This window comes from Apus apus, chromosome 1, assembly GCF_020740795.1.
Source record: "Apus apus isolate bApuApu2 chromosome 1, bApuApu2.pri.cur, whole genome shotgun sequence".
NCBI lineage: Eukaryota > Metazoa > Chordata > Aves > Apodiformes > Apodidae > Apus > Apus apus.
The window spans coordinates 201,934,388-201,962,246 of NC_067282.1; the positions used below are offsets into that span (position 1 = coordinate 201,934,388).

General features: G+C 43.9%; 1 protein-coding gene across 1 annotated transcript in view; it reads left to right on the top strand.

Annotated features, from left to right (window-relative positions):
- The first annotated feature begins 3,064 nt into the window (after positions 1–3,064).
- Positions 3,065–27,859, top strand: part of ITIH5 (inter-alpha-trypsin inhibitor heavy chain 5) — a 46,136-nt gene continuing 21,341 nt past the window's right edge. Inside the window, exons 1-7 of the mRNA XM_051637534.1 lie at positions 3,065–3,293; positions 7,052–7,096; positions 11,502–11,665; positions 12,874–12,981; positions 15,121–15,371; positions 22,012–22,181; positions 22,546–22,662. Coding sequence (XP_051493494.1) covers positions 3,174–3,293; positions 7,052–7,096; positions 11,502–11,665; positions 12,874–12,981; positions 15,121–15,371; positions 22,012–22,181; positions 22,546–22,662 — 975 coding nt within the window. The 5' untranslated portion in view covers positions 3,065–3,173. The remainder of the gene's footprint in view (positions 3,294–7,051; positions 7,097–11,501; positions 11,666–12,873; positions 12,982–15,120; positions 15,372–22,011; positions 22,182–22,545; positions 22,663–27,859) is intronic.

Consider the following 27,859-nt stretch of genomic DNA (forward strand, 5'->3'; position numbering starts at 1 on the left):
AGAACAGCACCAGGGTGCATGTGTTTGTGTGCCAACACAAAGAGATTCTTTCATATAACATGATCCATTCCAGGTGAAATGTGTGTGGAAGCTCAGCTGTTGGATCCTGCCTCTCTCCAGTGTCTCTGCTTGTGCTGGCCTCAGGCATGCCAGGCAATTTCATTTCCTGAGCTCCCACCCAAAGAACAGCTGCTCATCTTGCTAAGTCGGCAAAAGTCAGCATCAAACATGTCTAATATGAACACACCTGAGTAACTGCTAATCTTGGTCTCCAACAGCATCCCCGGAATGATGCCTGCCATTTTCCTTCCAAAATCAGACCATATTCCCAGGAGGGAGATAATGTGAACAATTAAGACCTCAGGCTTAATGTTCACTCACCAAGCCTAACCTTAAGTAAACCACATTAAAACACACCTTAGTCCTTTTTAGCTACGTGCTGTGTCCTTATGTGCCCTTGCTGAGGAGAACACGAGCAGAACTGGCTGCTCCTAATTGCTTTGGGAAGGGCAGTGTTTCTCCTAGCTCATCCTCTCATGTCAGTTGGTTATCCTGTACCTACTCTAGGGTGCTGTTTTTGTCTGAGTATCCTCCTTTCACCAGATGTGCTTTGGAGCAGTTTCATTGCAGTATCTTTGCACCATCTCACAGTTCTTATTTATTCTGGCCCTCACATGTGCAATGGGAGAAGCAGAGAGGCTGTAGAAATGAGCTGAATACTGATCAGGAGGCAAAGAGTGAGATTTGGATGCTTTTTGTCAAATGCCTCCTGATGGTCCAATGGTTATTTCAAACTGTCAAACACCTCCCCTTCCTGCCCAGAAACCACCTACCTCTAGGGTTAGCAGGTTAGTTTTGACTTGCTTTTACAGGGGTACCTTGGTTTCCCCTAGGTTTTCCAAAATGGTAGGAAAATTATCCTGTATGTGTTGTGTTAAATGCTCATTTCCAGCATTTCTAAGCATACGTTGCAAGGCTTTCATTCATTCATCCATCCATGTCCCCTGGTTAGTGAAACATGGACAGAGCAGGTTGAGGAGCAGCCCATCCTACTGTCAGTAGTGAGGGTACAGGAGGCTGCAGCCCTGCTTCTTATGCTACTCCAGTTCACTTCTGTCTGAGCTAGATAAGACATGCAGGAGCTGAAACAAACTGGACCCAGATGTAAAACACTTAAAACACTTCAAATTTGTGTGTGTCTGTGTCCTCAAAATCAGGACTTGGCCTGAACCATTGCTTTGAAGTCTTTCTTGATTCTCAACTGAATGGTTGAGCCTTCTTCCACATCCCTTTGTAATGGTGAGGAGCTGAAGATAATGCCTTGACTATCTTCTGGCAGGGACCAGATCAGCACAGCAATCATTTAAAGTGTCCCTGGGGGCCTGAACCACCCTGCTCCAGCCTCCATTCAGCTTTCTCCCACCATGTCCTCTTCTTCAGCCACATTCCCTCAGTGCTGCCCAAATCTGCAGCTCCCATCACGGATGTGGCCACTGCAGAGGCTCTTGTGTCTACCAGTGGTGGACTGGTTCCAGTGGGAAAAGGACTGGCCAGGGTTTTGATTCCTTCCCTCCTGCTGGCAATGCCAGAAGGGGCCTGCTTGTGAACATGGTGTGGCCTCAGCCTAAGTCTGAGCCATCGATTTGCTAAAAGGCAGTTCCAAAGGCAATGACTTTTCTGTAACTTCCCTTTACTCCATCTCCAACTCCCTTCATCACTTCCAAATGGGAAACAAGCACCTTCCTGCTCCTCCATTACACCTGCTAGATTTGGAGGCCATAGTGTTCCCAGGACATATGCTCTTAGTGGACAAATGCTTTCAGGTGGATGCATGTATGTCTGTCCAGACGGAGAAACTCCAGTGGCCCAAAGGTGTGTTTATATATCCCAGAAAGGCCAGAGAGACATTGAGCCACTCACTGGGCTGTCACTGCCATGGACTGGAGCTGGTGAAATCCAGATGGAAAGCAAGAAGAAAATACAGTGTTCAGATTCCTAAAAGGCTTGTGTATGCAGCATCTAGAACCTGCAAAACAAACAAACAAAAAAAACCCCAAACAAAGAGAAGGAGAGGAAATGTGGGTCTCCTGGATTTAAGAACTTACTGCTGGATTAGAAAAATGAAGTAGCAAATACACCTGATTTGGGGTTAGGTGAGCACTGCAGATGCAAGTTCCTGTATGCCTGGGGATGAGGCATGCCCTGTCTATGCCAGCTGGCACAGAGGTGGCTGAGAGAATGTCCCTGACAGCTGGCAAAGCCATGGCTGGGGGGCAATGTCCCTGGCAGCTGAGGTCTGGGGATCCAGCAACCACCTTCACCCTGGAACTGGCCAGGGAGGCGAGGGCTCAGCCTCTGGGAAACCGAGGGAAGAGCAAGGGGATCTCCCCAGCTTTGCCCAGATGAGAAATGGAGGCCAGATGACAAGAGAGGGGGGTGCAAGTATGGATCTTTGTCTTTGCTGGTGGGGAGGCACCTGGGTGCCCAGAGGGGTGCCAAGGTGAGGGTGTGGAGGGAGCCCTGCCCTGCTGCAGGATGGCAGGCCCCGGGTCAGCTTTCACAAACCAACCAGGGCTCTCCAGACGGAGGAGCCTCCACCCTCACCTTCAAAGAGGGCAAAACTGAAGGGTTTTACCCCTCCTGGCTTAGCCCCAGGCCAGTAGGTGGGTAAGGAAGGTGTTTATTAACATGGACATTAAGCTGGGTACCAGCCCCTCAGGTGGGCGCCGTGTGGCAGCCTCCTCAGCCGTGTCCCCCCACTGAGGCCACCACGGGGCTGGGGTGCTGCAGGTACCGAAATACCTGGCGGCAGCGCCTCGAGGACACCCAGTGCCACCTCTTCTCTGCTGCACAAGGCGAGACGGGGGCTGAGGGCGGCATGGAGAGGGCAGCGGCTCACGCCTGGCGATCCCCGCGACCTCCGACTGAGGGGAGCAGCTGGAGGAGGAAAACCCTTGCCAGGATCTCCCGCAGCCCTTGGCAGCACGGGAAGCCGCCCTGAGTGGAAAAGGGGCCGGTCCCAAGCTGGGAAGGAGGAGGAGAGGGTGGATCGTCTCGCCTCCTGTCAGCCTCTTCGCAGGCAGCCGGTCGGGCAGCGCAGGCAGCAGCTGCAGCAGCCCGGCTTTCCTCTCACCTGTGGGGCAGGAGCCCCGGCCGGTGCTCCCCTCTCCACCATGATCCTTTGGCTGTGGCTCTGCTGGGGCTTCTCCATCTCAGCAGGGCAGCCCGACTCGGAGCTGATGGCGAGGTACCTGGAGGAGAAGCTGTTGGCAGACTACAGCATCATGGAGCAAGTAGGTTGCAAGCTGGTCGCCATTTGGGAGGTTCTGGTGGCCAGGGCTGGCTTGTCCCATCTTGGCCATCAGTATTGCAGTTTGCTAAAACTGCATTTATTGCACCCATCCCTGCAGCATGCCCACAGCGGCTGTTCAGCTTGGTGGGTGCTTGCTAATAACGAGCAAGGTTCTTGTTGGAAATGTCAAGCCAGGAGAGTTTTGACACCCTCCTGTGCTGGCTGCTACTGCCTGGGGATGGGTGCAAAGCTGACCTCCCCATAACTCTGCTAACGAGGCATTTCACAGGGACAAGGGAGTTAACGCAGTGTCCTGGCCATGGGCCAGTCTGAGTAATCCGGAGTATTTCAGGCTCGGAGGAAAGTTTTTCTGCCTGTGGTCTCAGTCTTACTGTGCTTGATTTTTAACTCATGCTGGATGAACTGAACCACATGAGTTTCGGCTTGTAAAATGCTCCTTGGCTAGGAGAGAAAAAAAAATATAGATTCTGCAAGTGAGGGCTGTTACATTGTGTCATTGTGTGGCTTAGATATTCTGGAGAAATAGGGCTGAAAAGCTAATGAGCTCTTTACAAGTTAGCAAGAGAGATTTAAAAGGCTGAGCTTCAGATCTGTGCTCACAACCTTCAGATTCATACCAGCTAGCATATGTGACTCTGGGTCACTTAGGGCATCAATCAGTTATGTAAATTTGATCAGATCTGGGAAGCTCTGTAGTATCTGAGACATTCCTGTAGGACTGGCTGATACAAAGCAGGACCTGTGGAAGGTCTATGCCTTGCTGGAGGGCAGGTGGAATACCCTAGCATGTCTGGAATGTCAGTGAATGACTGTATTGGGATTTTTCTGCCATACCATAGGTAGAAAGAAGGAGACTTTTATATATGTATCTGTACCCATCTTAGAGTTGGCCACTCAGTCTCTCATCCCACCCAAGCTAGAGTTGCACTCTACAGAAATGCCCATGTCTCTCCACTACGAGGACCTCAGGAACTTTGCTGTCAACCTTAGTTACCGTGAAAACATATTCCTGGTTGCGGAATTATGCCACAAACCAACATTTTCTTGTGGACCCACCTGTTCAAGTGGGAGAGAATATTTCCACCACTGTTCTTCCAGTTGGGTGGTATTTGGGTGCACTCACATATCTGCTTTAAGGGGGAAAATCAGTTGTGAAGCTCAAGCAACTTGATCACAGTGTTGAAATAACATGGCTGATCTTGCTTGAGGCACGTAAGGGTGTTTTCACTGGAGCTGTGTTGCTGGCAGATGAGTGGCAACAGTAACTTCCAATAGAAAAGCAGAGATGTATAAATAGAAGTCATGATCTAGTCCCCTGTGGCAGCCAAGTCAAGAAGAGGACAAGTCTATCCTCACTGAACACATGAGCCAGGTTAAGAACAGGCAGGTGTTTCCCTAGATCAGCATAATAACTATAAACAAATCTCTGAGAGATTCTGGAGAACATATAAAGCCACATTTAACTGTAATATTCTGGAAGGATTTTCCTACACAAAACCAAGTACAGACACAGGTCTTTGCTGGATTGTTGTCTCATCCAATGGTTGCCCACTCTGCTAAGGTAGTTGACAAGGTTGCCAGTTATTACCATTGCACTAGAAGTAGTTCTTCAGGACAGCTCTTCACAGGCAGTTGAGTTGCTACTGCCCAGCTTATTCTCTGTACCCCAGGTCAAGACTAACAGATGGCAACAGCTATGGGCTCACTGCTAGCAATTATTGGGCTTTAATGAGTGCTTTGGAAGGCTTGAAAGCTAAAGGTTGATGGCAACTTGGAAATTGTTCCATTACATGCTGCTAGTGGAGCTGGCTGGTTCAAAACACTTTGGTGGATGGATCAGTATCATAAACCCTGCATTAGTGCTTTGGTGGTAGTAATGAAGTCCTAGGAAACAGAATACTGTTACCTGGTGATCCTTAGCTACTCACCAAGGTCTAGTGCTTATCCTCAAGACTTTAGAAGGTAGTTTTTTGAAAGAGCCAAGTCATACAAAGCCTTCTCATGCAAATAAGCAAGCAAACAAATTGGATGTATGGTGGGGGAAGATAAAACCAGTAAACAAATTTCCAGTTCTACCAATTAGCCAGTAAAACCACTGTGACCATTCCATACAGGACAACAGATGGATATGTTCCAAGAGGTAACTTTTAGTAAAAAAGGTACTGAGGATCACTGACCTCTCTTCCCTGCTTCTGCTTGAAGCAGAATGAAGTTCACAGACATTTGTCTGGCATGTACTGAAGAACCTACAGTGATGGAGGCTCTGCAGCCTCTCACAGCAGGCTCTTGAGGTGCTTTATTTTCCCAAGACAACAGACCCAGATAGAAATTTTTTTCCAAAATTTAAACTACAGAGAATTCCTCTCCTCTCCATTGAGAACTTCCCTAGGGAGCTGTTTTTCTTTGGTTCAAATTTTACAACATGTCGGCTTAAATAATGAAGAAAATAATAAGGATTTGAGCAGACAAAATTGTTTAATTTCTCCACTGGGCCTTCCTTAGCTTTGCAACACATGATATAAACACACTTAAAGTCATGTCTGTGGCAAGGAGGGCTGTTATTTCAGTGTAAATCAACAGAAAGGGCAAATCAGGTAAAAAGCTATCACTGCATTCTTCTGCTCTCTGGAGTTTCACCGACATTTTAAGAAGTTACTTGGATTTCTTCATTGATGAGAGATTTGTACTCTCTGTTTTGGGAGGGATTTGATTTGGAAATGTTGCTAAGCTGAGATTTACCCCACGTGCAGGGAAGAAGTCAGAGGAGTTGTCGTTGTGAAAAGCAATACATTGCATTGTCATAGGTGAAGCACTGCATTTCATCATAAAATCTGTGTCTGAGTTTAAATGTCTTTAGTCCCTACCTGCACATAACTGGTGCTTTTCTGTCGCTGTGCAATAAATCCACAGTATCTGTGGAGAGTTTTTAGGCAATAGATTAGTTGTTGGGGTACTGTCAATAAAGGTAAAGCTAACACTTAAAGGTAATATTAATTTACACAAGTCCTCCTGGGGAGCAGGTCCACACAAGCAGCAGAATGGGGTTCTTCTTGCTAATCCCCACCACAGGGGTGCTTGGTGTTAACTTGGTGGCTGTTCAAGTTCAAAGCAGCCACACTGTGCTGAGCTGAGGACAGCTTCAGGTGACTGGGCTTGCTGTGCCCTCAGCCCTCTCCCTGCCCAGTGTCCGTAACCCCACGATGGGTGCAGAGTGCTGTTGCACAGATGAAGACCATATCTGGAATGAGGAGCAGACTTTGACTTTTAGTTGCTCAAAGATGCAGATGGGCCCTGCATTGTATTTCATGAGCATTGTGGATCTTCCAGCAGCCCTTCTCATCATGTGTCATATACCATGTAATGGGTCAAAAACAGTGACACAGAACCCTTGTGTGATTCCACATGAAGCTGTAAGAGAATACACTTCCAGGGCCAAGACACATGGTGTCCAGGACTTGGGCCAAAGGCTGAGGTTCCTGTCTTCATATAGAGAGTTTCTTGACAAGTAGCACTTGCAAAACACACTGTACCTCCTCACCTGAGAGAGCCACATTCCACTGCTGAGCTTTGATCAATGGGACTGTTAATATGGAAGAGATTCAGGTTTTAATTTTAACCAGAGGAACATTTGAACCTGGTCATGGGTGACCAGTCACACAAACCCATGTCTGGATTTAAACAAGTAACATGTCTTCTGTGAGCTGACTAGGCTCCACTAACTCCCTTAACTCTTTGCAGGTTGCACGCCGTGTTCCAAGACAGGCCAAATTTTTGCAGAGGCTGGTACGTACAACACATTTTACCTCATGGGAATTACACTTGCTCTATGTATGTATATGTGTACATCTCTGTGCCCAGGAATGAACTACGTCAGTGGGTGATGGTAGGATGAGATTCTAGGTTAAAAAAACATAAGCTTCATTTTGATAAATGCAACAACAGGTAGAGGTTCTTCTAATACTTCCCAATTCATCTTCTTGACCCCAGATTTTGAGAGCGAACGTCCAATGTTGCAAACCTCAGCCATGCAGTGAACAGTAGCCTGATGAAATCTCATTGAATTTGAAGAGAGAGTTTGCTTTAAAGTTTGAAGATCTCTGTTCTCTGTTGATGCAGAGGCCAAAGTTTACTGAAGAAAGGAAGAAAACAAGGAAGCCAACATTATTCTTTCAGCATGGCAACCGAAGCTTTAAGGTGTAAACCTGTAATCATCAGATGTACAGCAAATCTGTGAAATCTGGGTATATTCCTGCACTGAGGGTTGCCCAGCTTAGATGAGAACCTTGGTTAAAGGGGCAGCCAGTGAAATGGCTGTTCACAGCCAGTTAGTTTTCTGTCTTTTCTGAGGTCTGGGGGCTTCCCAGTTGAGAACTGGAGGAACTAATTTCACACACTGAGCAGCCATCACATGTTAATAGCTCTGGTCCCTTTGATCTTTGACAGATGTGAGCCAGCAGCCTAGAGGAGAGCAGATCTCAATCTTATTACCAGTTTAGTACTTCAAATCTGAGATACGGTCAATTTGTTTTGATGAAAGCAACTGATAAAGGTAAAAAACCAGAACGTATTTCATTGATCTCCAGTTCTCTTCTGTCTTTCCAAACATTTGATGTAAACAAGTATAAAATAATTTGTTTGGCAAGAAAATTTCAGCTCCCAGTTCATCATAATCACCAGGACACCTTCATAAAGAATCCAGCCAAACTGCCTCATAGCAGTGTGCTAATCTGCCACCTTGGAGCTTTATTTTTAGTAGGGATAATAAATCACAGTAATAATACTGTTAAACAAATGGTTTGTTTTGGTTTGGTTTTTTTTCGTTTGTGCTGCCTCTCATCTTCTGAAGGCCTTAATAAAAAGCAGAGAAAACAAGAAGGCATTTGCACAGATGTCAGAGCATCGTGCACTGATGGATTGTGCAAGAGCTCCAGGGAACACACAAGAACAACAGACTGGAACTTGGGCTGCTTGCCAAGCCCAACCTAGCAACCTGTTTGGAAACTGCATCTGCCCCCAACGTTTATATTTGCTATATACAAGGAATGGCAGATCCCTTCCAGAGATGGGGAGATGAATCAATTCTTTTATCCTCAGTTGTATGTTATACCCCTTTCAGTGTTTTCTTTCTTCAGCAGCAAGTCCGAAACACCAGGAAGAAGGAGAGGTGTTGAATGTCTTTTTTAATTTAGTTTTTCCTTTCCTCAGTCTGTGATGTTATCAGAACTGGAGCTTGTTCAGTGGGATAGAGAAATATGACAGAGATCAGTTGAATCCACCAAGTATTACATTTAAAAAACCAACCCTAAGTGATGCAGTTCTTTGGATAAAATATCATTAAGCTGTGGGACAAGATGTTGTGGATGCTAAAAGCTTACATGTATTCAAAAAAGGAGCTTTGTAAAGTTGTAGAAGAAAAATCAACAGAGGTTTGCTAAGCACAAAAATACCACCTTTGGGTCAGGAGTTCCTTCAGCCACAAATGACTAAAACCAGAATATTTCTGGGTAGTACCAATGCAGGTTGGACTGATTTTACACTCTTTACACTTATTTAATCTTGCACTATTGATCTCTGCCAGTGATAGGCTACAGGGTTAAAATTCCTCTTGTTCTTACCCAATACAACTATTCTTATAGTCCTATCATAACAAGAGTAAGTCCATGTCCTCTGTGATATTCTAAAGACTTTCTGACTTCAGATGAATCCATCACTGCATTCACAGTGTTAGACTCTGTGTCAGATCCGTCACTGCAGAACCACCTTGTATCTCAAGTGAAAGGCAAAAGGCTTGAGTTGTCCACTATGTCTGAACCCACAACTTATGATAAAATGCAGAACATGAAAATGGATGCAGAAGATTTGGAACCAAAGAATTTGCTGTCCTGTTATTAAATCCTCTCTGTCTCTTGCTATGCCATAGCCAATTAGTGCTGTAGAAGACTGAATGAAACATCAGCTCATCATATCTGGAAATTTTCCTACAACACTACAGGTCAAAATCCCCCGTCCTCTTCAAGATACTGAACCTGGGAAAACATGTTTGTACGGCAAGAAAGCTCCTAAGAAGAGCAGCATCTAGTTCTAATTAACAGCATTTGAGTAAAAGCTATTAGTAGCCTAAGGGGGAGACATGAGATCTGAGCAGATGTGTTCCAGTCTAGATCCATTGCACTGAGCTGTGTGAAATCAGTCAGACAAATCCCTCCCTAAAACTACTAATTTCTTGCTGCTGTGCTCCATGTGAGCTGAGCCTGTGCTAAGCAGGATGTTCATGGACAAAGAGCACATCACACATTCTCCAGCTGTTAAAGATATCTATCATGATTAGTTTCATCTGAGACACGTTTATCAGAGTCTTCCCAAGCCTTGAAAGTGTAGGCAAGTGGGCCTTTATTCCAAGTCTCCTAATGGTTGAATATTTGCTTCCCATGGATCCTCATTCTTCCATTTGCCTGGAATTCAGTAGCTCAGCAGCTTCATTAGTTGGATGCTCATTTATTACTGCTTCTGGTGCAATCAGCTACTGCATAAATGTTCCTGTTTCATACTTACTCATACAACCACTTGTTCCCTTTTTTAAGCCATTTGTCAAAATTATTTTTGTTTGGAAAAACAAATCCTGGAAGTGCAGCTGAAAAGCATGTTTTTCTCTTCAAAAGTCTTACATGGCTGTGACTTTTTATCAACCTCAAGAAGAATCTCACTTTGCTTGGCTCAGTGAAGTTGTTCTGTTTGCAATGTATGTTATTCTTTGGTTTCCTTTAGCTTTGACTGTTTAAGGCAAACACAGGATTTTGTATTTTTTTAATGTGGACTGCTTATGGTTAAATAGACTGAAGTCTTCCAGGAAAAAAAAACACAACTGTTGAGCTCCATGGAGATGTTGCTGTCGAAAAATAATGATCGACTGGAGAGCTGCTCCAACCCAGGACTTGTGCACAAAAACACATTCCCAAGAAGCAGAAATTGGCTTTTAGCTTCCATTGCTACATCACATGTCATTCACTGAAGTCTCGGCTGCTTCTCTGCTGAAAAAAATTCAGTGGGGGCTAAAAGTCTTAAAATATTTTACTTGAGACATCACGGTGTCAGTGTTTCTTATTAAATCTCTTCCATCCGTTGGCTGAGACCTCCAGGATGGATTCTCAGTGGATGAGGTCTCAGTCAACTCCACTGACAACTAACTTAGGGATCTCATTGTATGAATCTGAAGATGCTGCTTCATGCACAGTGACTTCAGTCTTTCAAGAATTCTTTCATCTGCTCTTGCGGGCGGTCAAAAGGGCAGTTTCTCTGACATAAGTTGTGGGCCCTATGGGGAAATATTTTGAGCTTCTCTTCTCAGGCCATAAGGGACTGTTCCTGATCCTCTCACATGGTCAGAGTTGAAGGGTGAATTTAGGATACAGATGGATTTTATCAGCGCATTTCACAACATAAAGGCTGGCACAATCAGAGCTCTCATCCTGCCTGGACCCTTCCCAGGCATTGGGGAATGACTGCGGCCTTTGTCCTTGTGCGTGCACAGAGGCAGTGACATGTCTCTAGTTTACTTTTTGCAGCTCACCTGAAATGTTAAGGGCAAGCCCACCTTCCCTCCTGTTGGCTGTTTATCCTATGGAGTCTAATCATAGAATCATAGAATGGTTTGGGCTGGAAGGGACCTTAAAGATCATCTAGTTCCAACCCCTGCATGGGCAGGGACACCTCCCTCTAGACCAGGTTGCTCAAAGCCCCATCCAACCTGCCCTTGAACACTGCCAGGGAGGAGGCATCCACAACATCCGTGGACAATTGGTTCCAGTGTTTCACCACCCTCACTCTAAACTTCTTCCTAATGTCAAACCTGAATCTACCCTCTTCCAGTTTAAAACTGTTGCCTCTGGTCTTGTCTCTACATGCCCTTATAAAAAGTCCTTCTCCAGCTTTCTTGTAGGCCCCCTTCAGGTACTGGAGGGCCTCTATAGGGTTGCCTTGGAGACTTCTCCAGGCAGAACAACCCTCTTATCATCTTTGTGACCTTCCTCTGGGCTCAGACTAGGAGCTCCATTTCCTTTCTGTGTTGGGGGCTAATACTCATAGGGTGATTATTTTCTTGAGCGTATTAATTATTAAACCCAGTGAAATACTGAAAATGGGTAAGTTATCTATCAGTCAGTGTTACCAGGTAACCTTTGGATGCCTACAGGAAACCAGGCCTCGGATGTCTGAATTCACTGTGAAGTCCACCATCATTTCTCGGTATGCTTTCACCACGGTGTCGTGCACGATGGTGAACAGTGGATCTGAGGCACGTGAAGCTGTGTTTGAGATGCAGATCCCAGCTGCAGCCTTCATCTCCAACTTTACCATGTAAGTAAGTGATGCTGACAGCTATCTCCCATCCCACAGGCAGCTCTCTGAGGTTTCAAAAACTGGCTAATCTGGAGTAGGACTCTATCAAGGTCTTCTTGCACTTCTTTGGGAAAAATAAAACCACACACATGATATGCTCCATCTGAGGCTGGTTATGGCCCCAAAGCATAGAACATGTCCTTGAATGACAGGATGCTAAGATTCAAGTCCTCAAGGCACACGAGGAAGAAAAGTATTCTCTTTCCCATCCAACTGTCTTTTAACAACTTCCTTCACCTCCTGTCTTCTTGATTTGCATCACAAAAATCTCTCCTAGCCCTCAGAAATATTTCAAATTAAAGTTTCAGCAAGACTAGCACATGATAGTCATCTTGCCAAACTTACTGTGGTGCCTAAGAAGCTCATTGCTGTTTTATGTTCTCCATACTGTTACTGGAAGAGGAGAGTCAACTCCAACTAGTAGATTAGTTAACTTGTTGCTGTAGGTGCTAGTCATTCTCTGTATAACAGACCAAACAGAGGGCAATGAAGCTCATACTGAAATAACTCACTAAGGAATAAATTAACCTCTTGGTTTCAAAAATGTGTTTGGTTTGGTCATGCTCAGAGCCTCCTGTGTGTAGATGTCAGAGGCCACAACTTTGGACCTGACTATGGCAGGTAGGGGAAAGGCTCTTTTAGGAAGACTTCCATTTGAGCTGAATAGGAGGAAAAATGGTCTCTTGCTATTGGCCAGTCAAGCTGTATGTTAAGGGCTGTTTCCTTATGCAATCCATGGCCTTGTAACTCATTGCCAGAGAAAAGCATTTTAGTCAGGGAGATGGGTACTTGAGAGCAGTCATCCTGGATATTGCCATGGGTACTGAACCAGATGGACCTGAGACCAATAAAAAACAGTGCTGGTTTGGAATCTTGGCTTTTGCTTTGCTTTCTGGTTTCCATCCTTATGCTTTGGAGATTACTTACTGAGGTGACATTTTAGAGAGGTAAAATCCCTGACTAAAAATGTGCTCTGCTGGTATAACCAGTCAAGGCATTTCTAAGTTGGCTTCTGCTCATTCACTTGAGTGGACACAAGGAGCACAGCAGGAGCACACCAGGCCTATTTGCAAGTTCACAGTCTATGAGCCTTTCTATAGTGAGCTGTACAGCTGTCACTGTATACGAGTGCAGAGTGGTAATGCTGACATCTCTGGTCTCTCCAGGTTCATTGGCAACAAGACTTATTATGGAGAGGTCACAGGGAAAGACAAGAAACACAGCAGCGATGACAAAGCAAGGCAGAAGAAACCTCCAGGTCCTACAGATGGAAGGTAAGTGTTGTGCACTTGGCTGTGTTCTGGGAAGTGATGTACTCTCTTCTTTATCTCCATAGAATCATAGAATGCCAGGTTGGAGGGGACCTCAAGGATCATCTGGTCCAACCTGTCTAGGTACTATGATAGTTTATATGAGATGGCTCAGCAACCTGTCAAGCTGAGACTTAAAACTGTCCAATGGGGGGGAATGTACCACTTCTGTTGGGTGACTATTCCAATGTTTGACTGTTCTCATGGTGAAAAATTTACCTCTTGTGTCCAATCTGATTCTCCCCAGGAGCAACTTGTGCCCATGACCCCTTGTCTTTTCCATGTGACTCCTTGCAAATAGGGAGTCTCCATCTTCTGTAGACACCCTGTAGGCACCATTTTGGCTGCTGTGGAATACTCATCCAGGGATTCATTGAAAGTAGCAGTTAAATAGAATGTAATCTGCTCTACTGGGTGTCATTCCCATACTCCAAGTCATGTAAAATTGAAAGTGGTCTTTTCTAGTCCTGTTACACATTTTCACTTCCTAGATGTTTCAGGATTTACTGGAGAGGGAAGAAATCTTGTTCCTTCCTGGATAACAGGTAGGAAAATTAAAGCACACCAAAATTCAATGAGTTATAACCTCAAGGCTACAAAGTTGGCCAGTGGTAGAATCACAGGTAGCCTTTTGCAATCATGCTTACTTGCCCTGTTCTCAGTGCTTGATAGTTTTTAGTCCTCTTGGTCAAGCCCTGGCAGAAATTCCCATCCCTTCAAAGATTTGAATCCTGTGTGTTCACCTGAATGCACTTTTTCAGCAGCACTATGGGCTATTGGCCCAGGTGTCCAAATCCCCACAAATGTCTTCTCAAAGAGATGCACTGTGGGATGGATTTTGCTGCTCTGGAAAATCCTGCATTATTCCCACTTACCTGGGACAGTAGCACTAGTCCAACATAAACACTTGATCAGGAACAGCTAAACAGACTATGATTTTCAGGTCAGAAAAATATCAGCTGTGTGGAGGGAGAGATCTGAACTAATGAGTAGTATGTGGAAGGAGAATAAAGGTTTATTTCCTGTCTTTCATAGAAAAAGCAGAGAAAACTGAATGAGATGATCATGTCAGGTTCAAACAATCCAAAATAAGGGATTCGTCACATAAATCGTGTTTCTTGCCACTGGAAATTGTGGATGCCAGATTTAACATAGGTTCAAAAACTGAGTAGGCAAACTTATGGTGGGAAAAACTTATAATAAACTTTTAGCAAAGGATGCTGTCTCAGGTTCCAGACGCAGACTGGCAGAACCTGAAATAGTGGAGAAGAGAAATCACTCCATTTCTTTTGTCCTGCCCTTCTGCATCGTCTTCTGTAGGTTATTACTACCTCTGATTGTTAGACCACTGCTATGACCTGGAGATGTCATTCCAACTGTCCTAAAGGTAAAAAAAAAAATTACCCCAACAGTAAAAAAAAATAAAAACTTTTTCATATGTGTTAGGGAAATCAAAATCTCAAATACTTTTCAGTACTCACTGAATTGTGAGCATCACCAAAATCTCTCACCAGTGAGTTCTGAAGTTACCCCTACATGGCATTAATATGATATGGCAGAAATCTGACTGTCTCTTGGATGCTGGGTGACTAATGGCACACTGTGACCAATTGGAAGGGAAGAAGGAAGAGTCCTTTTAGAGAAGTGTCCAGTGGCAGAGTTGTCTTAGGGGTCCTATTTTTTCCCATTGAGGATATAGCTATAAACAGCTAATGTTAGGAAAAATAAATTAGTTTTTAATTTGCTTAAGATGTTGCAGAGTCCATTGTGGCAAAGTCAAGAATTTAATATGGATCTTGAAAATCCTCTGTGCAAAAAACCAAGAGACCACCTTTCCTCTGGTCCTCTTCCATGTTACACCTGTCTGTCATATTTTTCTCCTTAAGAAATCTTCTCATTTGCTGTGACCTTTCCTCCAGTGGAAACCTCCTACCCGCCCAATGCTTTGTGAAATATTAGGATGTTTTCTTTCTTGCTGCTTTCACATATTCAATGATAAGAAATACTTTTATTGGACCAACAAAATCCATATTCATCATTCACCGGCGGAGGTGGTGTGTGATGTGGATGGGATGTGAAGGTGTCTTTGGATTTTCCTTCCAGGGAGAATGGCTATGAGACATTCAAAGCTTCTGTCTTCATTCCTCGCAAGATGCAGGCCAAGTTCCTACTGCATTATGAAGAGCTTTTGCAAAGGAGACTGGGCAAATATGAGTACACGGTCAGCATCCGACCCCAGCAGCTTGTGGGGAGGTTACGAGTAGAGGTCAACATCCTGGAAAACTCAGGCATAGTTTCACTGGAAGTGCCTCCTCTTCGAAACAGCAAGCATAAAGGCAATGGGAAAGTTGCAGGTAAGGAGACATTTTATGACCCATGGTTCTGTTACTAGTTACTTAATCACTTCTCAAAAACTGGTCTGGCAGTGTTGGGTGTTCAAACTGGACTAGCAGTGTTGCGTGTTCTCCAAGGCAATCTCGGACAGTTGGGCAGACTGGTGCTGCATTCACTTTCTCTGTGCTCCAAATGAGGCATTCAAATACTCCAACATTGTATTGAAGCAGCATTGTCTACAACCAGGGCTATATTAGAAACTAGAAGGAGATCTCATGAAGACAACAAGAAAAAATGAATGTTAGCAGCTCATCAGGCTTAAATTCTTCTGGCAAATTCCAACTATAACTTTATTTAGAAAGAAAAATTTTTTACTTTCCCTTCTTCACTCTTGCTGCACTTTCTGCACGATAGGTAAATTCCCCCTCCCCCCCCCAGAGGTGGCTGCATTTGAGTGATAAGCAAGTTTCCAAGCATTGCAGGCCACCAGCAACTCCTGTTCAGAGATCTCTCAGTTACTGGCAGGGCAACCTCCAGGTTCATGAAGGCTGGTATAATGGCTACAAATGGAAGGGAATTCAGGATTATGGACACAGTGAGGTTCAATGGTGGGAATTCAGTCTCATCATAAAGGCTGATGCCTTTTGTTCTGGTTTTTTATAGATAGTTGTGTCTATGTGGTATCTGTGCATAAGCATGTGAAAACTTTGAAGCTGAATGAACATGAGGCTGATCCCACTCAACTCAATAGGATTTTTTTTCCTATTGTCTTTACGAGCTTTGAACTGGACCTTCAGGCCTTGTGCTCGGCACTTGAACAGGCTCTTCGCTGGCTCCACATCTCCTGGGAACTGTTTATTTTAAGTGGATTGTTTTTTCCATCCATCCATGCCAAGGCTGATAGGAAATCCTGCATTTTAGAACATGGGAAATTCCAAGAGGAAAATCCATGTTTTGCCAAAGCAGTAAGTGATGTCCGAGTAGTATCTACTCTTACCTCCAACTGTCCTCTCTTGCTGTTCAGACAGTGTAAAGCTAATTTTTCTAGTGTAAACTAACAGTCAGGAGCACAGGATACTGTGATTGCTACATGTTTACATATTGAAAAAAAAACCCCACCAAAAAAAGAGGGTGAGTCTGACCTGGAAGCAGGATGTGGAGTCTGGTGGGACTGGATCCTCAGTTTCTGTAAGTGACATACTGCCAGCAAAATCAGTGGAGCTGTTCACGTCTGCCAGGTAAAGACCTTACAGTGGAGTTAAACTGATTGTTCAGTGTGATCCTACTGATTTCTTCCAAATGACAGTGAAATCAAGGCTCTCAGTGACTTGGACTACCTTCAGGTCAAGATTCATCCAGCTAATTGGTCTCTCTGCTGCACGGCCAGGCACTGTGTGATGAATGTGCTCTGCCCCTCATCAGGAGGGACAGGAAGACTTCTCCACCTATCAGGGAGTATCATACTGCATTGTGGTATGTGGTTTCCTGCAAAACATCTGGCATTGATCAAGGTTGGAGACAAACTAAGCAGAGCACACACACTCTTCGTCTGGTATGGAAATTACTATATGTAAGTGTCACACAAAGAAAAATCTCATAGCTTCCTATCCAAATGGCAACCTGAGAGCACTGATCATTCTTGGCAACATGCTTTGGATTTTAAACAGCTCATATAAAAATGAGCCCAAGCTCTAACATTCCATAATCCTCCCTAGCCAGTTAAATGTACGTAAAATAGATGTCTCATTTCAGGATGGATAAAACAACTGAAACTGGAGTGGAGAAATTGTTGATCTGCCTTTATTTCATGGACCAAACACCAATTTGTGGTGTTTCCTACATGCTATCTATAGAGCCATGAAGGAAACCTAGTGATGATCATTCAGGATTTGTACTCTTGACTCAATCCAAACTGCTTGTACCCATAGAGTCTGTGATGAACAGAAGAGACAAAACTCAAAGACCTATAGACAGAAGATGTCCCTGATGAGAAAAAGTGAAGGACACTTTTATTTTTGCCATTTATAAAACAGTGCAGAAATCACAACAGTGAGAGCAGAAGCAGTTAAGAGTCCTGTTCTGCCTGATGTTAACTGTAAGGGCCCAAGATACAAAGACTGGACTTGGTTCCACAACTTCCCATCTCTACTCTAGATAAAGGCTCTTGCAAAGTCCTGCGTACATCCTCTCTGAATATGGAGCAGAGACAATATGATGAGAGGTCTTCCCTGGACATTTCCTTTGTCAGTAACTCCTGTGTACACAGCTCCATCTGGGAGTTCTGTTTTTCCCAAAGGAAGGTATTAGACATGTACGTTTTGGAAAGTGATCTTTTGGCCTGTGCAGGTGTTGTCTGCTGTTATATACAAACACCCAAACAGCAGACACTGAAGCAAATGATCCCAGTCTTCTCTGGTTACCTCAGAATGGAGCCATTTTCTGAATGATGTCCTACACAGCATCCTTAGGGATGACTGTCTTCAACCTCTTCTTCCAGCACAGCGTGGGAATTAGTCATGAACTTAGTCAGGGGGACACCAGGCTGCTTGAGAATGACTATTTCTCTTCAAAGCCATGTGTCTCAGAAAAGTTTTTATTTCTTGCCACAGTTTTCTAGAAGCTTCTGTGTGTTAGCAGGGGATGAACTTTGCATTTGGGGCCTAATCCTGATTCTGCCAGTCTCTGAGATAATTTGGGTTTAACTCTTCATCGTAAGAGGACTACAGCTTCATATGAAAAAATGCTTTTTCCTGCTCTCTTCCTTAGCTGAATTTGGTGGAAAGTTTTATCTGAGGCCCCATTAACTGCCTCTGTTTGAACGCAAATCAGCTCAAGTCTTTGGAGCTCATCCATGATCTGTACTCTGAAATATCTCAGATTTTCCTCTCTCAATCACTTCTTTAAAAAGAAGAGGGCCGATAAACAGAGGACAGTAATTGTGATCCAGAGATCAAGTGCTGCCTGAAAAAGAAACCTGGGGGAAGACAGGATTACTGTGTTCAAATAAGTAGAAGGCTGCTGCAAGGAGGAAAAGAATATTGTGATCTCTGTGTCAATAACAGAAAGAACAAGAAGCTGTGAGTTTATAATCCATGAAGACAAATTTAAGTTAGACATTTAAACTGGCTAAGAATGAAAAAGTAAATTTCTGGAAAGGACTTGCAAGGGAAGGTGCTGAGTTTCCATTACTGGAGGTCTGGATGGAGATCTGGCGTGTTTCTAGACCATGTCATGAAACCAAGTAGGAAAGGATTTGGTCTGGGAACATGGGGTGAATTAGATAACCTGCCTTCCAGACCTGATTTCAGTTTTTCCAGGTTTAAGAAAAGGTTGTTTTGGACCTTTTCTAGGTGACCATTTTTTGTTTGTATTTTTTTTAATCTCTGTCCTGGAGATGGGAGATGAGTGGCTCTAAGGAGGCTGGGAAAGCTTCCCCAGGTGTTCTTGTCACTGACAATGGCTGTGTGAGGCAATCTTGGAAACCTGCTCTCCAAGGGTTCCTAAAGCACTCCCTGTGTCCCAGGGACTGACATTTCTCACCTCCAAAGAGCATTTTGAGGAGTAATAGAGGAATGCAATGTGATCCACATGATCCCATCTAGATTCCACAGTGCTTTACAAAACTGGACACGTGATTATGCCCATTTAACAGGTGGGGAATCTGAGGCAAGCAGTGACTGCTTAACTCACCTAAATTCACATGGTCAGTGTCCATAGAAATACTAGGACTGGAACTCATGCTCACAGCATTTTGTGTACTTTTGGCAGAGAAACAGAAGTGTAGTCCAAAGGCCATGGCCACAGAGGTGCATGTGGAGTAGGTATAATGGGAAAGCTTCTGTTTCCACAAACTGACTTTCACTAAATCTGTTGTGATGTTGGCCTGTTGTGATTGGCAACCTAACCAATGACAATGCAGTCGATAAGTAATGTGAAACCCTCAAACAGATGAGAAAATACAAATGAAATGTTAAGACATTTCTATGAATTCTGGACATTTCCCACACAACAGCAGTTAAATGGTGTCTTGGAAGAGATAGAAGACAGATGGAAAATCCAGGGAGGCCAATACAAGCAAATCTGATGCATTGGATATTAAAAATATATCACATCTGTTGATTTATCAGATCAGAGGGCAGCTATAAAAGTAAAAATAAATAAATGTGGAGATAAAATCTTACAGATTTATTGACTCGTGACTGTTCCTTGTTAGAAGATATCTGAATTGTACACAGATTTTAGAACAATTTTCAAAGCTCTGGGTAATCATTTTATAAGCTCCCTTTAAGACCTGACACTGGTGTCCTTACGTGATTTTGAGGTATTGGCTGGGAATTCTCTTAAAGTTTCTGTCAGAATGGATGAATTGGAATTGGCATGGTCAGACAAGCCATGATGCAGAGCTAATTCTTGACTTGACTGAAATCTAGTAATGTCTGTCATTCAGCCTCCTTGGCCAAGACTTTTGCTGATGAGTTTGTTTCACATTCAAGGTCCTCCAACTATGGTTTAGCTGTATAGAGGTCTGGGCTATGAGGAAACTCTTCTTGGCCTCAATAGTATGGTTCAGTGCCTTGTCTCATGGACTCACAGGACTGCTATAAAAGCAAAGCCAAATCAACATGGAAGTGACATCCTAGAGTGCTATTGATTTCTGACTCTTCCTTTCTTTGCTTTGTTTGTAGGAGTCTGAACTATACATAGCACTTTAGAGTAAATGTCACAGCTTTTACTAATTATTTTGTAAACCCACAAGAACCCTAGTCCTGGTATTTCTGTGGACTTTGACCTGTGGGAAGTCAGATGAGCTAGGTAACTACTCCATGCCTCCATTTTGCTACTTGTTAAATGGACATAATCATATGCCCAATTTTGTAAATCACTGTGGGACCTGGATGTCAGGTGGATTGTGTTCAATGTTGCTCACAGATGTCACATTGCATTCCTCTAATGTTGCTCAAAGCACTTAACAGAGGTGAAGATGTTCCATTGTTGCTGTCATGGGAACCCCTGGAGAGGAGCTTTTCAAGATTGCCTGCATCTTGTCACTGTGATCAGTATTGTTAAAGGGATATAGCACATACTTAAAATAATCCTAAAGCAAATATCTGTGTTTGGACAGAGGCAAGTGTAGAGTCTTGCATCTGGGGAAGAACAACCCCATGTACCAGTACAGGCTGGGAGCTGACCTGCTGGAGAGCAGTGTAGGAGAAAGGGACCTGGAGGTCCTGGTGGACAGGAGGATGACCATGAGCCAGAATTGTGCCCTTGTGGCCAAGAAGGCCAATGGCATCCTGGGGTGCATTAGAAAGGGTGTGGTTAGTAAGTCAAGGGAGGTTCTCCTCCCCCTCTATTGTGCCTTGGTGAGGCCGCATCTGGAGTATTGTGACCAGTTCTGGGCCCCTCAGTTCAAGAAGGACACGGAACTGCTTGAAAGAGTCCAGGGCAGAGCCACAAAGATGATGAAAGGAGTGGAACATCTCCCTGATGAGGAAAGGCTGAGGGAGCTGGGTCTCTTGAGCTTGGAGAAGAGGAGACTGAGGGGTGACCTCATCCATGTTTACAAATACGTGAGTGTCAGGAGGATGGAGCCAGGTTTTTTTCAGTGATGTCCAGTGATAGGACAAGAGGCAATGGGTGCAGACTGGAACATAGGAGGTTCCATGTAAACATCAGAAAAAACTTCTTTACTGTGAGAGTGACAGAGCCCTGAGACAGGCTGCCCAGAGAGGCTGTGGAGTCTCCTTCACTGGAGACATTCAAAACCCGCCTGGACACGTTCCTGTGTGATGTGCTCTGGGTGATCCTGCTCTGGCAGGGGGGTTGGACTAGATGATCTTTTGAGGTCCTTTCCAACCCCTAAGATTCTGTGAAGCAGAGGTTCTTTCAGGTTGACTCATAAAAATGATTGTCCTTCTCTGAGATGCCCTCTGAGCTGCACATCTCTTCATTGGCTCAGGAAGGACTCTCAGGGATTAGGCTGAGCTACATCTTGGGGATGTAGTTGGATTTTGTCTCAGTCAGTAAGACTGAAATTGAGAACTCTTTGCTGAACATAAAGGTAGCTAAGATAACATGTTCAGTTGTAGACATTACACATAAGACACTTGTCAGATCAAGTGATCAATGAGTCAGACCAATCCCACTTCACATGCCTACAGTACATCCGAACAAGTCGCCTCAAGAACTTTTATTAATCAATATGGAGAAATTTGCAGTATTATTCATCTAATCCTAGAGAAAATGTTCGAACAGGTCAAATGAATCATTCTTGCATTGGCTGGCATGGTCTCAGGTGTAGGATCTCTATTCTAGATGTCTAGAGTTGGCTGGAATGAATACCACATACGTGTCTGAGGTTATTTACGGAAAGGAATTAACAGTCATATGGAGAATATTTAGCCTTAGAGTCCAGTGACCTCCAAACAGAAGTAAGCACAGGAATTTTGTCTAAACATTTATATCCCTGATAGTATCACAATGTTTGGTTCAGTTTAGAATTAGAGGGAGCTCTTATTTTATCACTCATGAGATGAGACTTTAATATCAGTATGTAATTGTGCTGGTTGACTTGACACTATGGCAATACTGTGTGTGCTGTGCTTGGACGTTTGTAAGACAATGGGAAAAACTTGTAATATTGGGGGTTTATCTCAACAGGTGATGTTTCTCCTCCTCCTTCTACTGTAGTTGGACACACCAAAACCTTAGCTAAAGTTACATTCAATCCCAGTGTTGTCGAGCAAACAAGGATCGCCCGAAATGGAATTTTGGGAGACTTCATAATTAGATATGATGTCAAAAGGGAGCTGAGTGTTGGGGATGTTCAGGTACTGTGCATGTGACTCATCTTTTTTGTTTTATTAACCATACCTGAGATGGTTTAATTGTCGTGCATGCTTCAAAAGTCTTAGAAAATGTTTTAAAAGTTAAGGCTACTTCTCTATCTTGTAAGGACTATACAAAATAAAACCAGCTAGTTGGCTGAGACTTTCTTGTGTCTGCTTTTCAGTTTCTCAGTATACTGGCTATATGTGCCTGAATACAAGGCCAGTTCCCCAAGTGCCTATCTTCCAATGCTGACACAGGTATTGAAAGCAGGATTAGGTGTGCTCAACCATATATCCCATAATGATATTTGGAACATTGCATCATGATCGGCATTTGATTCCTGACTTCTTTGCTCTTCTACAGATCCTTAATGGGTATTTTGTGCACTACTTCGCCCCCACAGATCTGCCTCCATTGCCAAAGAACGTTATATTTGTGCTTGACAGCAGTGCTTCCATGGTGGGAACAAAACTGAAACAGGTGAGGTTCTTGCATTTATTACAGACTGGTTGGCTGTGATGTTGAAGAGAGCTTGGTTCAAGCTTTCTCTCTCCAGATGGGTTGTTCTGTTCACTATGTCTGAGGTGAGAGGAGGCTCTGAAAAATCCTCAAGGCAAGATCATTTATCTTTAATGAGAAATTATCATGTTAGTGGGAATGGGATGGGAATAAGAACTGCAGAGGATTTCATCACTCTGTAGAAAGGGTTGGTGCTGTCACAACTGAGCTAGGATGCTGCAGATAGGATTGTCCCAGGCAATTTGGTTCTGAGCAGTTTAAAGAGAGACAGAGAGAGGGAGAAATCTGGGGAGAAATTCCGGCAATTCCCAGCAGACCATTCTATCCAGCTTAACAGCAGACAGAAGAGATTGTTGTCTTTAAATTACCTTGGCAAAACCCATAGTGATATGTGACTCAATGGGTTCTGTTGAAAGAAAAATTAATTTGTCCTACTGGAGAATCTGAGTCTTTTGGCACAGATCTCAGACTCCAGGGCACAAATCTTAACACGAGCCAACATACCAAGCTGAAGGGCACATCATCAATGTTTAAAATTGACCTTTGACATGCAGGGTTCAACCTGGTGCCTGGAGTTTTTGCTTCTTCAGTTCTCTGAGCTGGACAGGTGGAAACTGTCTCCAGTTCAAGAGCCAAGTAGTTGTTCTGGAAGGTCATTGTGCCTGGGAGAATTTGCTCTTTCAGTTATGTTATCAGTCTAAACTAGAAGTAGACTGTTCCTGGGGAAATACACTCTCTCAACTCAATACTGTCAGTCTAAACTAGAAGCAGAGATGGATTAAGACTTCAATTCTGTTCTGAATGATTTGACAGATGTATCTCAGATCTACACTCAGGCTGGAAAGGTAAGTTCTGGTGACTGGAGTAGCAAAGAGAGACCTGTTTACAAACATCCTTAGTACTATGCTGAACGAGGTCTTGAGTGAAGATGCCTTTGAATCTCCACAGATTCCTGTGGACAGAGCCTGACTTTCTGTTATCCTGCTGAAAAATGTCTGCCTTGCCTTGCAGAATAAACAGATCCTGCACAAACACACCCATCCCTGGATGCTGAAAGCAGAGAGGCAGCAATCTGGGGCTGAACCAGGGAGATTAAGATTCTGAAGGGCTTTGGTGCTAGTGTGAGTTGCACAAGTAGTGCCTTGGGTCAGCAGATTAACCTTGTACTGTGAAAGCTTTTATTCTCCTCCTGAGGTATTAGTGTTTCTTTTTTGTATACTTACTAGAAAAAACATGGCCAGGGATTAACCCTTGAAGATCTACATCATAGCCCAGCCAGCTCCTGTTGCTAAACAGACATGAACCTCAGGCTAATTAGCTACCAATAGGTGCCTCTTAAGCCTGAAGTGAAAGTGTCTAGCCAGAACATTTGTCAAGGGTGTACCCAGTTTTCTACCCCATTATCTCATATATGGAGAACCATTGGTGTGTCATGACGGAATGCTGTGTGCAGGAAGCAGTTATCTTCCTCTGATTTCAGCTGCTCCAGAAAATAAAACTTCATGGAATTACAACCTAAATCATAAAACCCCCACACAGATTAGTCAAGTAGAGACCAAAATCTAGGTCTCTCTGAATAGTATGCCTCTTTTGGTACAATAAGAAAGCATGATCAGTTACAGCCATGACCCATGTCTGCTCAGTGGCCTTTTTACCCCAACTGTTGTTATTATTAAGATGTTTATTAAATTAAAGACATGTCCCCTGATGGAAGGATACATTTGAGCAGAGGAAATGTTGCCTCCTTTTCTCTTGGACTCTTGCAGCTGTGGTGATCTATGGTGGTGTGTAGAGAGCTAGAAATTCCCATGGGACTGCCTTTCCTCATTTCTATCTCCTGAGTCACATGCAAGACCAGCTAAAAATACAGTCAGTCTTGCAGGTCAGCTGTGGTATTTATGACAAAGGACAGTTTTTAGGGTTATATAAGCACGGATGAGAGACATAAGCTGTGTACCCTTTTCTGTAATAACTCTTAATTTATAGGCTTTCATGAAGTTAATGGCAAAGTGATTCAAATAGGGTCAGGATTTCATGTGTCCTGCAGTTCCCACAATCTCACTGTAAGTAATTTCTTCTCTTCCTCTCCCAAGGTTTTCCTTTTCCTACATGAAAACCCATATTCCTAAAATATCTCAGTCTTCGAAGCAACAAGATGTCCAGACCTAGTTGCAAAAACATCTCATGAGACTGGCTGATCAGCTTAAATCAAATGATTAAGACCCTTGAGACATTTCCCTCACATCACCAAGACACATGAGCTTTGTGGGGGAGATTAGCTAACATACATACTCACTCCTCTTGCAGTTTTCACAGCCTTTGAATTCTGGTAATGACTAGCAGACTCAACTATGTTACAGTAGTTCATCTCAACTGAGGATCTGGACCTTTGTGATGTTCAACTTGTAGCACAGAAGTCAGGAAGAGAAAACTCTTGGGCACCATGATAAAAAATTTCAAGACTTTGCACATCATTACTGCTATCCCATTGGCATGGAAAATACTGATTTTGTCCTCATGAGCTTTGATCCTTCACTTGCAAAAAGGCAGTAAGATACGTGTGCAGTAGTTGTTTTTAACAGGATCCAGAGAGCCTGGGTAACAGGTTATATCATAGAATGGTTTGGGTTGGAAGGGAACTTAAAGATAATCTAGTTCAAACCCCCTTGCAGTGGCAGAGATGTCTCCCAGTAAATCAGGTTGCTCCAAGCCCCATCATACCTGACCTTGAACACTTCCAGGGATGGGGCAGTCACAACTTCCTTGGGCGACCTGTGTCAGTGTCTCACCACCCTCACACTAAATAATTTCCTCCTAATGCCTAACCTAGATCTCCCCTCTTCCAGTTTTAATCCATCACTCCTTGTCCTCTTGCTACAAACCTTTATATCTTCAAGGTTTATTGGGAAGCAAAATTATCTGCCCTTTGAGCAATCTGACCTGCTGATTGTTGTGGTACCTTTGGCTTTAGAGGTGAAGGGGAACATAGCACTTTTAGCATCTTTATATTGGTATAACCAGGAGAAAGTAGGGCCAGTTATAGATTCACCACCTTCTCATTACAATGATTATCCCCAGCTTCACTAAACGTGGTTAAAAAGGATTCAGTGTTAGAGAACAAGCGTGTTCCAAGCTCTGAATGTGACCACAAGAGGATGGATTTGCAGATGTTTTGCAGACATGCGGTAAAACCTAGTTCTTTCAACCCAGATTCATTTCACCTTACCTTTCCCACAGGCAATAAATGCCCACACACTCAGTTTAACAGTTGGCTACACTGCAGGCCTGGCAACTTGTCAATGGTAGTGTGCCAGGCTGTAATTTTCTTTGAGGTTAATTGCACTAGGAGGAACTGAGCTGAAGCTGGGACCTGCTGTGTGTTTGCAAATGCTTTAGGTGATTTGCCTGCACCCACCCAAGGAAGCTGTCGGTACCCTTGATCTGTGACCCACTGTCTGAGCCCTTCTAAGGGCCCGAGGGTCTTATGTACACACTTCCCTAAACCTCTGTGCCTCAGCACAGAGACTCCTCTGAGTAGTTTCAGGGTGGTGAGAGAGCAGACAAGGACCTGAACACTTGATGTTCTCACTTCAAACTCCACTGACTTCTGCAGATTGAGGGCCTGTTGACTACTGGCCCAACTCATAGCTGCTGCCCAGGAGAACTACCTTAAACCACCAGGGGACTTTGGAAAAAATGCTAATTGTAATTACAGCCTTTAGTGAGTTTAAAGCTACTGTGAAGAGGAAAGATTTGTCAGTTTTTCCATTGCTGTTGGAAAACAACAGCCTGAGTAAATGAAGAGCTGTTTGCAGTGTCTCCAGCACTGACAACTTCATGCAGCTGCCTCCCACTTGGAAATTCACAACAGCTGTTCATCTCAGTCTTCTCTGTAGGTGTGAATATGGAATATGGGAACCACTACAGTAAAGAAGGCCTTATCTATGTAGACCTTATCTATATAGACCTTAATTGCTCAGCCCCCAAGAAAGGTGCAAGTACCTGTAATGCAGCAAAATCATCTGCCTTCCCCAAACCCTAAAATTTATAAATATTTACAAGGTCCTACAGAGAAACAAGCAACCTTCAGAGTGAGATACCCTCACATGTCCAGGACAAGGGAGCATCTGCTTCTGATCTCAGGTCTAACAGCCAGCATGGTCCCAGCTGATTTGCTCCATGCTGAGGCAGTAGAAATAGAGACAGAATTACTCAGGAAGAGCCCAGCCTGCCAATAACTGGCAAGCCCCTTAATTGGGTTCAGAGTAAATAGGATACAAAGACAAATGCAGAGTTTGGCATGGAAATGTTGCTGAGGTTTGAACTGAAACCCATGAGGGCTTTGAATGGGACCAAGTCCACAGTGAAAAGGAAAGGGATAAATCAAGATGGAAATTCAGTCCATGAAGCAGAGTCATTGAAGTCTAGGATCAGGCATAGCTGCAACAGAGCTAGGGACAGCTACAATATAGCTCTTTGAGACTCAAAGTATGACTAAGGGCCTAGATTGCAACTTAAATGGGCAGGAGTGTGGGTGGAGACCCCAGGTGGGGCTGGTCAGAGCCATGAAAGACTATTAGGATGCTCAAGGTCCTGGCATACACATCCAAGTCTGTGAATCTATAGATTTGGGTTTCTGTTGCAGTCTTTCCTAAGCTGGAATTCTGGATTTTTAATTGCTGGAGCAACACCTGGAAAAGCCAGACCTGGCTTCTCTTCATGTTTTCATCATAGATGTGTTACATGCATTTAGGTAGGTTATTTTATTTGTCTGTGCTTGTCTCTTTGCAGAGTCTTGTCTGTTTAGCTGGCAAACTCATGGCTGGGCTTATGGTTGTACAAGATCCCCCAAGTCTAAAAGACACCTGATCTTTGCCAAGACTTAAGTTATTAGTATAACACTGCTTGCAACAACACTGCTATTTCCAAGGAAATACCCCTTCACCCTAATATGGGGTGTGTGCTGCATGTTGCTCAACTGGGATGGTCTGTTTCTAACTGAAGAGCAGTTGAAGCTCAGAAGTGCTTGTGGGATCTTGTGCAGAAGCCTGCTGGAGTGAGGTCTTCCATGTTATATTACTGTATGAAGTCATCAAGGGCCACTCTCAGGTGGGAAAAAAGGCATGTCTGCTTTTTTTAAAGATCATTTCAGTGCTCT